Source organism: Myodes glareolus, chromosome 1, assembly GCF_982192425.1.
Source record: "Myodes glareolus chromosome 1, mMyoGla1.1, whole genome shotgun sequence".
NCBI classification, from domain to species: domain Eukaryota; kingdom Metazoa; phylum Chordata; class Mammalia; order Rodentia; family Cricetidae; genus Myodes; species Myodes glareolus.
Genome location: NC_142026.1, coordinates 114,907,274 through 114,919,325, shown reverse-complemented (window position 1 = coordinate 114,919,325; position 12,052 = coordinate 114,907,274). Strand labels below are relative to the sequence as shown.

Below are 12,052 nucleotides of genomic sequence, written 5' to 3'. Positions count from 1 at the left end.
CAAGACAAGATATATTTTTATGAAGCATACTGTGTCTTAGCTGTAGGGAACTTAACCATTTTTTATAAAACCCCAAGTTATGACTCAACTTCAACTTTACTAAATAATTTACCATGATGGGGCTGCTGAGATGGCTGGCTCATTAGGTGAAGGCTCTTGCATCCAAGCCTGATAACCTGACCTGAGTTTGATCCCCGGGTCTGCCCAAGAACCTGAGTTGTCTTCTAACTCCCAAACATTTTCCCCCATATACATATAAATAAATTTTAAAAAGCAGCAAAACAGGCATAGGCAGTCTACACTGTGACATTATATATTAGTTTTATAGCTTTTATGACTCACTGAACCATGATCTACCACACAAATAAAAGACTTAACGCTCCTGTTACATATCGTGCACACACACTTAACTATAACACACACAACACACACTTGCATTGTAGACACTAAAATAATCAAACATCATCAGTTTTAATATAACACCCATCATGCTCACTGCTCTAAAAGGAAAATAACAAGGTCATCAAAAGATCAACATGCAATCTCAGTTGGTGAAAGTGATCAGTTTCAGACACAGAAACCTTTGGAAAACCAAAGTCCACATCCTCATCTGAAAAGTCCCTTGAGCCTCATAAGTGACAAGGTGTGACAGGGAAGATTCTGAGTCTCCTCTGCATCCTGCTCAGCCTAGCTGAGACACAGACACACGTGACCATCTTTTCCATGCAGCTTCTGTCATACACTGCTCTGGGCCTCGTCCTGTTTTCGGTGGTGTGTGCCCTTCTTCCCGCCAACATTAATTCTCTACTGAAAGCAGTGTCCTGCTACGATTTCCACACGCTCATCTCCACTCAGTGCATTCATTTTTGTGGACTCAATTATCAGCAAATTAATGGACTTTAAGACCCATATACACAGCTCTGTCAGCAGGTGACTTTCGCTCCACAGTTCCAGCCTGACTGGGGTGGATGGCAAGCAAGAGACAAGTTTTTCCTCCTGCCCATTGGTGCTTTCCTCTAAAAACTCCAGTATTGCCACAAACTAAAAACCCTACAATCATGCCTTGCTACTTTAATGTGGCTGGATGTGGTGCCTCATGCCTTCAATCCCAGCATCAGGGAGGTGGGGGTGAGAGAATTAGTGCAAAGTCATCCTTAGCTGCACATGGAGTTCACAGATAGAGTAGGTACATGAGGCAAGACCAAACAATAACACAACACCCTCTATCTCACCCTGGCTAGAGTGTGATTCTATTCCCCAGTTTGACAGCATTCTTTTTTTTAAAAAAAAAAATTTGCAACTTATTTTTATTTTATGTCCACTGGTATTTTTCCTGCATGTATGTCTGTGTGAGGGCATCAGAAGACCTGGAACTGTAACTATAGACAGGTGTGAGTTGCTATGTGGGTACTGGGAATTGAACCTGGGTCCTCTAGAAAAGTAGCCATTGCTCTAACTGTTGAGCCATCTCTCCAGCCAGTTTGTCTGCATTCTTATACAGGCTCCTTCCAGAAAAATAAATTAGAGGCATGCACTTTCTCTCAAGGCACCAATTCAACCTGTTCCATCAGAGGGACACTGCATGAAGACAGCCACGGGAACCCTGCTGATCACACACTGACTGAGAAGGAGAGGAGTGGAGCTCTGGGGGTTAAGGTGACAAGGCTGGTTAAGGTCAATGCTTAGTGTCCTCACACAAACTCAGCAGACTTTACAGCACACGGGACAAGGGGATGTGGCTTACAGAGTGACTAGCTAGGAGGAAAAGGCAGAAAAGGTATATTGTTAACAATGCAATCCATTACCTCAGAAAAGTTACCCAGATACAAATGCTACTCGAAATTGCACACAGTATGTATTTAAAAAATCTCGTACCTTACAGTGAAGTCATAGGAACAGGAGGCCAGCACCGAAGCATGGAATGGAGAAAACTGCAGGAGAGAGAAGTCAGGGGTAGTCACAGCTGCTACTCCACCAGTCGCCCCATAAACACAGTCAACTGAGGCTCACCCACGGGTGTCACTTAAAATTGTGCCTTTCTGGGTCTTATGTACTTATTTTGACCTTTCAAGTATTCATTTATAGCAAAATTTTTATTTTTACGTTCTCCAAAGAAAATCCCTTAAGTTCTACAGAAATAATTTATAACATGTACTCCTAAATGTTGCTATTTAAAAAAAAATTAAATACAAATTCTTACAAGCTACCTAAACATAACTCTACAAATATAAGGGACTGAAGTGTGTCAGTATATAGACAGACAATAACTATAGCATCTGCCCATTATATGAATACATTTGATGTTAATACACTCTCAGCAAAATAATCACTTAAATGTTAAATATAAATTTTTAAATAATTTAACATTATGTATATATCATAGCTCATGAAAAATGATACCAAGGATAAAAATGTAAATTTTTAGCCCAGTGTCCCAATTTAAATGGGCAATGTCCCTGACAGCTCATGCATTTGAAGTGTGTTGCCACTGTTTTAAGAGTCTGTGCAATCTTTTGGACATGGGACTCGCGGTTGAATTTTGAGCTACAAGCATATATGTGGGGACTAGGAGCGAGTTCACTTGTCGCCAATCCAGGCAATATGAGTAGGCTGCTCTGCATGCTCCCATAATCCCAGACCAAGTTAGTCCAAGTCAACTGCCTTGCCACCATAAAACTGAATTACACCTATTTTCCCTAAGTAACTTCTGTCATGAGATATAACCAGTATATCAGGCAACAGCATCAACATAAATGATAAACAACCTGTTGACTGTCATTGCAATTTTTTCTTTTTTTCTTTTTGGTTTTTCAAGACAGGGTTTCTCTGTAGCTTTGGGGCCTGTCGCAGAACTAGCTCTTGTAGACCAGGCTGGCCTTGAACTCACAGAGATCTGCCTGCCTCTGCCTCCCAAGTGCTGGGATTCAAGATGTGAGTCACCACTGCCTGGTTGGCATTACAATTGTATTTGATGAGTATTTGTTTTATTAACACTGTTATGTGTGTACTTTCACTTATTTATATTTAGTGTGGAATCCTAGGGATTGAAGGGCCTCATGCATTCTGAGAAAGCACTCTGCTACAGAGCTTAATCACAGGCTTGATCTGATTTTAATAGCTACACATACATATATAACTGCATTTGGTAGAGGAAGGTCTCCTGCAGCCTAGGCTAGCCTCCAGTTTGTTAAGAAGTTAAGGATCATCTTAACTCCTGATCCTCCTGCTTCCACCTTCCAAGTGCTGAGACTGCAGACATGTACCACCATGCCCAGCTTTATGTGGTAATGGAGATCACAATCCAACCCCTAACTACACCCAGATACTATTTTACAGTTTCCAAAGTACTTTTACCACATTTACCTTACTTCAGTCTCAGAAAAATCTGAAATACAGAAAAAAAGTATTTTTCTACTAATAAAACCTGTCCATACAAGATCATTATTAAAAACGTAAAAGAACTTATTTTTACTTTTGCAGTAGCTGGTGGTTACCAGAGAAACTGACAACTCAAGTGCAAGGAGCACGTGACCATGGATTAGAGAACACGTGACCATGGATTGCTGAGTCCCAGACAGGAGACCCTCTTACATTAGGCCCCTTCTACAAAGTTCAGAGCACACAGGAAGAAAGGGTGGGGAGACAGCGGGAGCTGGAGGAGGGAAGGGCTGCTGTCAGACAACATCCTCTGAACACAAGAGCTGTTGTACTCATGGACTCACGCCGCTGTACTCCTCATAAGACCTGCCCAAGATCAGAACAGAGAGCAGGGCAGCTCAAACAGCAGGGGGCTCATGAGGCCCTTCTCTAACTGAGAGCTACTGTCAGGTAATGGCTGCTGGGGGACCGAGGGCCAGTTCTCTCTGGGAGGATGCCCAGGCTCCAGGGGATGGTCCTACACCCATGTGTATGAGATGCATCTAACTGGATTATCCCAGGGGGTTATTAAGAAAGTTATTAAGAAAGGGGGAAGGGAATGTGAAGTTGAGAAGGGGATGTGCCAGGTGTCTTGGTAAAGCTGGAGGAAGAGTAGAGATGACCAAAATATTTTGTATGCATGTATGAGATTCTCAAAGACTAGATTTAAAAAATTAAATTAATGAAAGTAAAATGTTACTAAGTATTACATAATATTTAAAATTACATAGGCTAATATAATTTAAAATATTAACTTAATGATGATTTGCAACATTTAAAATAGGGCTAATGCACGACTTTCATATTGGAAATATCAGTAAAGTATTTTTTAGCTCTTGGTGTAAAAACTTGAAAATCAGGAGACACCACTTAATCAGGAGTCTTTACAGAAACAGCAGAATCACCAGACAGGAAGCTAAGGAACTGAATTAAGTTCCCTTACAATGAGGTAAGTCTATTGGAAGCAGCATTAAAAAGTGAGTTCCTCTCCTGTTCGGACTAGAAAGTTTCTACACCCTGCACATTAATAGCTTTTATATACATCATCACGCTAGAGAAAAAAACTACCATCTCTCCAAATCATTGAACACACACACTCAACAAATAGACAATTATGAAAAATATAAACCCTAAATATAAACTACTACAGCTAAAAATGTTAGAAGAAATAATCAATTGACTAATAACAAGATGAAAAAATGGTTTTTATTTAACAGCTTACTCAGATGTATGACCCAATTTTAGCTTTAAATATTATCATTAATTGGATAACAAAAGCACATATAAGAAGGAATCAGCAATCCAAGCACTTGGGAAGCTGAGGTAGGAGAACTATAATTTTGAAGTTACCTGGCCTACACAGTGAGATCCTGTCCCAGAAAACCAAAAGCCACAGACATAGCTCAGTAGTAGAGCATTGCCTGTGCCATGGATGAAGGAGTTGAACATTCCCTAACCTGTGCCATGGGTGTAACAGTAGAGCATTGCCTCGCCTGTGCCATGGATGAAGGAGTAGAGCACTCCCTAGCCTGTGCCATGCCCAGGCTTGATCCCCAGCTCTATACAACTTCAATCCCTAAATACTTTTATACAGGCTTCAGTGATTATACTGATGCTTGTGTTTTTATTCTATGTGTAAAAAATAAAAAGACTTACTTTCACCTTCCTAATAGCATACTTGTGACCAAGAAGTTCAAATATAGGTTGTCGTACATTCCTTAAGTCCCAGCCTCTCAAACTACAATCAACCGCTCCTGTCACCACCAGGTTCTGAAAACAATTCAGAAAGAATAAATAAATAAAGAGAAACAAAGCTATGACATCTTTGCAATTAAACAGTACTAAGGATTCCCCACTAGAAACAATAACACACTTTTGTAGTTAAATATATACCCCAATCTATTTTTTAAAGTTGTATAACAAGCAAGAAAGGAACCAAAATAGTCATTTCATAACAAAAACAAAAATATACAACATGAGAGGGAAGAAACTAAATATGTTTCAAGTACAAGACAGAACACCACACACAAGAGAAAGAGGCAAAGTCTCAAACAGCATTGTAGATTTTCTAACTTACTTTTTCAAGTAGCAATAGATGTACAAGGGTTTAAAATATTGTGACAACTCAGCCTGTCTTTCTCTTTAAGAGGTTTAAAACATGCTCTGAGGTCTTACCAGGCATTAAAAGGCAATGTAGTTCAGTGATAGAATACTTGTCTCATAAGCATAAATGTGTCTCTGAGTCCAATCTTCAGTACGTACACACACACACACACACACACACAAACACATGTGTGTCGGGGGGACCAAGATGACACAGTTATTTGAAAAAGCAAAGTGTTTGTTTCATTTGTTTTTTAAGCCTAAATACTTCTATTGAATATACATATTTTCTTTTTATTTAAAGAATTCTGCCAGTGTGGCATTCCTTCAAATTTCCTAAGTTAATTTAAACCTAGGGAAGAGAAAATAAAATAGGTAATTTTAGTTCTCAGCCAATAAACTCCTTGAGGTATATAGATAGGTATATTAACATATTTAATTCATCCCTATATTCCTACTTTTTAATTCTCATGCTCAGATATTTTAGCTGAAGCTTTAAAATGTTTCACATTGGTACCACCATCTTACAGAAGTATAGAAACTGTCTGACTTTAAAAGGAAAATAAAACAAAATCCTAAAAACTGATAAACTGTCAAATTGAAAATTGAGTTATGAACAATTTGGTGGCCTGACTAGACACCTGAAAAAGAAATGAATGCAAACTCTGGAGTACCAAGGTTAAGAGCAATCACACAAATACAAATACATAACGTGTAAAGCAGTTTCCAAAACAAACAAGAAAGGCTGCACTGTTGAACTCTTAAGAATATCTATTCCTTATTTTGATGTTTTAGGAGCACTTAAATCCAATTCATGTTAATGCAGGCCAGGCACTTATTTACAAGTGACAGGGACTGAATTTAACTTAATGGTCCAGAAACAGCACCAAAGTCCACATCAACAAGACAGATAAAGGCACAGGTTACCATTCAGAGGAGCGCTCTGCGTGGAGCCGTACTGTACCTCGTTGTATTTACACCAGTCACAGCTCAGGATCTCTGTGTGATGTGCTGGAATCACAATTCGGACTCCTGCAGTCTTCACATCCCAGATTCTCAGAGTCTGATCACCTGATAGAAAGGGAAGACCTGGTCAACCTCCACAGCCCACTTGGGTGCTCAGAGCAAGGGCGAGCTCATCACAAGTCAAGTGAGAAATGCCACTGCCAGGATACTGCATCTAGACACATTTAAGACCATCACAGGGCATAAGAACTACAGTTTAGAGCAATACCATGGTAGTGCTTTTACATCGAAGAAGGGAGTCTGACTCTCACAATGAGACACCAAAATGGAGATGTTTTAACCTTAGGAGTATCTGTTGGTGTCTGTGTTGGTGCTAGGAAAGAGCTCAAGGCCTCAAGCACGAGAAGCACACACTGTACTGCTGAACCATGCCTCTGGCTCCTTCAGGATTTTATATATGCTACATTCTAATGGAGCAGCTAGAGGGAAAATTTCCTCCTTGGGAAAACAAGCTTTTAAAAATTATTATACTTTGCATTATTAAAATAAGGTTGGTACTGTTTAAATACATAGTCACTTTGATAGATGAAAGTAAGTAATATTTTGGGATCTAAGAATGGCAGGGATGAAAGAAAGAATCTGAATGGGAAGAGTTCTGGTACATGTGAGAGCTTCAAATATCTTCAATGGGCCTAAAAATAACCACTATCTCCAGTTTAGCCACCAGCCAGTAGAATTTGTTTCAGAATTCCAAACAGTCAGGATTAAACAATCTCTTGTGGTCTCTTTTAGCCCTCGGTGCCTACAGTAGTGACGTGGATGCCCAGTGTCTGGTCTGCAGCCACACCTTTCTTCCAAGGACAGCACACGACCTCCACACCAAGGGACTCTGAAATGACCTAAGGCTCTAGAAGGACGCAGACCTCAGCTGGCAGCCAAAGGTGAGTGTTTAGTTGTTTTGCTAAAAAAAAAAAAAAAAAAAAAAAAAAAAAAAAACTATAGGAGAGAGAAAAACCACCCTTCTACTCTATCCTCTCTTTGGTCTTACTGTAAACATGCAATCTTATTTTACAAGTTTTTCAAAATCCCCTCTCTTAAAACAGAATTTACCAAGCACAGCATCTGGAAGCTGCTGGTAACCAAGCTTATCACCACGTGGAGAAAGTTGGGCTATGGAGTCATCAGGACACAGGGACAAGTCCAGGTAAGAGACACATTTCATAAAGACCTGGGTAGATCTAGTTCCATCACTTGCCGGTGAAGAGACACAGCACTACGGAGAGAGTAAATGGGATCCTCCCTAAGAATCAAGTCCCAGAGGAAAACACGAGGCTTCTATTGCATCCCATGGAACGCCAAGTGATGCTAACTATCTTCTCCAAGCTTCCTAACACTAGGCTGGAAACCATAAAGTCACTTTAGCATGAATAAACACCATCTGCAGTCCAATGGGCTTGTGTTCCCTGGGTAATTCCCTTATCTGAGGGTGTGAATGGATTCCAAGCACCAAAACATTACAATTGAGTACAGAGTGTACAGAGTGAAGAAGTAACTGACTTTAGCACAGGGAAAGCAGACATCATTAGAAGACAAATATGACCAGTCATGTACATGCCTTTAATTCCAGCACTCGGGAGGCAGAAGCAGACAGATCTCTGTGAGTTTGAAGTCAGCCTGGTCTACAGAGCAAATTCCAGGACAGCCAAAGCTACACAAAGAAACTGTGTCTTGAAGGAAGGAAAAAAGAAAGAAAGGAGGGAGGGAGGCAGGCAGGGAGGGAAGGCAAGCAAATATGGTTGTCCTGGGGGCAGTAGGGGAGGGGAGGGCCAATGGCTTGCAGAAAGTAAGGGTCCTCAGGCATAATTCTCCCTCGTGATACCAGTGCTGCTTACAAAGACGTGCTATGAAAACTCAAACTGCAGACATAAGGTGACACAGCGCCCATACTGAAGGCTGAGTAAATGGCTCCTCTATTTCTCTGACACAGTATCTGGCTCTGTACCACAGTATTTAGGAAGCATTTCTGGTAAAAAGCTGTGGTTTTTAGGCCATCCATTCTGCTGTTAAGGAGACTGTCTTGTAAATGTGATGGTCCTACTTCCTTGATAGTTATACACAGTTGGCACTCTGTCCTCGCCAGTGTCTCCAGGTAAGTAAGGGACCTTCTAGCCAAATGAAACAATGATATGCCCAGCTCTTCCAGTCCCCACGACATACAATGGTTTTTCATTTGTCTGGCTTTTTAAAATGGTATCTCCAGCCTGTTGGCCGTTTACTGTCATCTAGGCATTTATGAGGACATTACGGTGTTGCCAGAGACCTACCTGAATTAACAGAGTCTTACAAGGTGCAGGCCTGCACTGATAGCGGACCCAGCAGAAGAGGAAGTGCTATGTACCAAGGCTAAGCCCACACAGCAGGAAGTGTAGGGAGCTTGGGAGAGGCTGCAAAGAGTCTGAAAGTGTGGTCTAAAGGGAACTGAGCACCAAAAAAGCAATTTGGGTCCCAAATAAATGAATTTAATTGAAACACCAGATGCCTGTCAGATGTAATATGACTTTTTTCTTAAAGTAGAACGAGGCTTATCTAAGAACCAGCTGGAACCCACACTCAGGCCTGGCTATGACTTATGCAATTATATGGAGTCTGTAATAACAATAATTTAGTTTTCGTGGTTCAAAAGAAAGTTTACTTCATATGAATCCTCTTTATAGAAATAGAACAAATATTTTTCCTATTGACCCCACAGTTTATAAACATGAATTCTATTAATATAACTACCAGAACCACACAAAACATAATGTCCTGAGAGAGCACTGCTATGGGAGACAAGCCTAGATGTGGCACTCTCCTAAGTCTTCCTTATTGGTATTAACGGCTAATGACAGCAAATTTCTACTTTCCAAATACTCCACAACTCTGAAGGTAACGAAGCCCTTCCCATCCCTGCTGTGTGTGTGGTATGTGTGCATGCTCTGTGTGTGGTAGGTATGTGTGCTGTGTGTGTGTGTGTGTACTATGTGTGCTGCATGCGTGCTGTGTGTGTGTGTAGTATGTGTGCTATGTGTGTGTGTGTGTGCTGTGTGCATGTGTGGTATATGTGCTGTGTGTGTGTGTGCATGTGTGTATATAGTATGTGTGCTGCATGCATGCTGTGTGCGTGTAGTATGTGTGCTGCATGCATGCTGCGTGTGTGCGTGCGTGTGTAGTATGTGTGCTACGTGTGTGTGTGCGTGCTGTGTGCATGTGTGGTATATGTGCTGTGTGTGTGTGCTGCGTGCATGTGTGTATGTAGTATGTGTGCTGCATGCATACAGTATCTTGTGTAGTATGTGTGCTACGGTTGTGTGTGTGCTGTGTGCATGTGTGGTATTATGTTCTGTGTGTGTGGTATGTGTCATGTGTGTGTACTGTGTGCATGTGTGGTATGTGTGCTGTATGCGTGTTGTGTGTGTGGTATGTGTGGTATGTGTGTGATGTATGTGGTATGTATGCTATGTGCATGCTGTGTGTGTGTGTGGTATGTGTGATACGTGCATGCTATGTGTATGTGTGTGTGTGGTATGTGTGCTGTATGTGTGGTATGTGTGCTGTGTGTGTTGTGTATGCACAGTGTGCACATGCTGTGTGAGTACTATGTGAGAACCAGTGATGTAAGCATTTGCCCTTCCACTAAAAAAAATAGTATTTTAAGTCGGGTGGATCAAGCCTTTAATGCCAGCACTCGGGAGACAAAGGCAAGTAGATCTCTGAGTTCAAGGCTAACCTGGTCTACAGAGTGAGTTCCAGGACAGCTGGACACCCAGGGTTCCTCAGAGAGAAACCTTGTCTCAAAAGAAAAAAGAAAAAGAAAAAAATCATTAGCATAAGCTTTGTGATTGAGACGATTTTTATGAGAAATCTTGCTTTGTTTTAGCAAGGCTTTATTATGAGCCAGATGACAAAGCAAACTGTTTAAGACCGTGATACAACTCACAAACTTAAAGGAAAATAAAGGATTCTCAGTTCTCTCTGAATCCAGCATTGAAGCTGCTCCGTAGGTTTTTAAAGCAGATGGATATGTGTCTATGAACGCCAGTGTGGCAGCTCCCATTACATCAACAGAAATAACACCATTAATTCAGCAGCTCCAACAGAGCTATTCCAAGACAAGGAAGCACTTCCCAAATAAGGCTAATTGCTTGATTCAGCTAAAAAAACCAGCCCAAACTCACTCCTCCCCAAGGGCATTTTGATTCCCAGAACTAAAAAGGCTCCGAACTCTGCAGCTGTTTAAGCTTCCTGGACGATTGTAGTGACAGCAGGTTTGGAACCACTAGGCTAGTACGTTGTTACCTAACCATACATCTAAAATTCTATAGCCAGTCGCTTTAAAGACTGTTGGCAGGTGAGCCCTGGCTGTTCAAGGGCAGCATGTATAGTAATAAAGGCCAGCTGGATGCTCTTCAGGACACCCTGTCACCACACATTCCACGCCTTTGTCACCTCACTCTTATGAGGCCACTCAGAAGAGGTCTGGGCTCAGACACTGTTTCCTCAGGGAAACGTGAGGAGTCACTCTATTTCCAGAAGTTGGGTACTCACTCATATTATCAAATGAGGCCTCATTCCCGGGGTCGTCCCCTGTACCCAGACAGTGTCTAAGTTCGATGCACACTAGCTTAGTTATGATAATGACCTGATATATTTACTACAGCCACCACTGTTTTAGAGGCAATGGAGAGATATAGGTTAAAGGTACATAGGTTGAAGTGAAGAAGCAGAACTGGACGCCAAGCACTCAGACTCCAGAGTCCATGTTCCTAGAATATCACACTACTTATCATCCTGTGCATCATCAACACCACCATCACCTTCTTCCTCCTCTTCCTTCTTAGCTGTTTTCTTACTAACATGGCTCAAGGAGGGTAAGAGAGCTCCATTCTTCGTCACCAACCCTCCAATGCTGAGCAGCAGTGGGTATTCAGTGGACTAGCTGACAATGTCTCAAAAATCAAAATGAACCCACAAATGATTTTAAATTCTAGTAAATAAGACTCACATTTCTTGTGTAATAATAATCAAGAATTTTAGTGTTCAGCCACGAAAGGCATTTAGTTATAAAAGAGCACACAGCTGATGTAGGAAATCGCTAAGGAAGAGTATTCACGTGGTGGCACACCTATAGAGTCCGAATGCTAAGGAGGCTGAGGAAGCAGACCGCAAGCTAAAGGTGAGTCTGGGCCACACAGGGAACTTCGGTGACTCAAAAATCATACACACACACACTCAAGATAAGCAAAGGAAATCTGCTCAGAGGTTGGCCTGACTTCTCTGGCTAAGGTACAATCAGTTTTATTACCATACCTGCTTTCCATACCACAAATCCTTTTGATAATTTTAAGTCTTCTCAAATTTATTTAGTAATCAATCTACTGACTGAAAACTAGCATGAAGGAATATTTCACAAAATGGCAAACATTTTTGATAAACCAACTTTCAATTAAGTTTTAGGATAGCTTTACTGAATCAAATTTCACAGGAAAGGTTTTAAAAGATTCTTTGTTTTAAGGAACATATTTTATAG

General features: G+C 41.1%; 1 protein-coding gene across 2 annotated transcripts in view; it reads right to left on the bottom strand.

Annotated features, from left to right (window-relative positions):
- Nucleotides 1-12,052, bottom strand: part of Pex7 (peroxisomal biogenesis factor 7) — a 70,570-nt gene that overhangs the window by 34,051 nt on the left and 24,467 nt on the right. For both annotated transcript variants that reach the window (XM_087911556.1, XM_085688943.2), the window contains exons 6-8: nucleotides 6,485-6,591; nucleotides 5,074-5,187; nucleotides 1,876-1,931 (exon numbers count right to left, since the gene is read on the bottom strand). In XM_087911556.1, coding sequence (XP_087767682.1) covers nucleotides 1,876-1,931; nucleotides 5,074-5,187; nucleotides 6,485-6,591 — 277 coding nt within the window. The remainder of the gene's footprint in view (nucleotides 1-1,875; nucleotides 1,932-5,073; nucleotides 5,188-6,484; nucleotides 6,592-12,052) is intronic.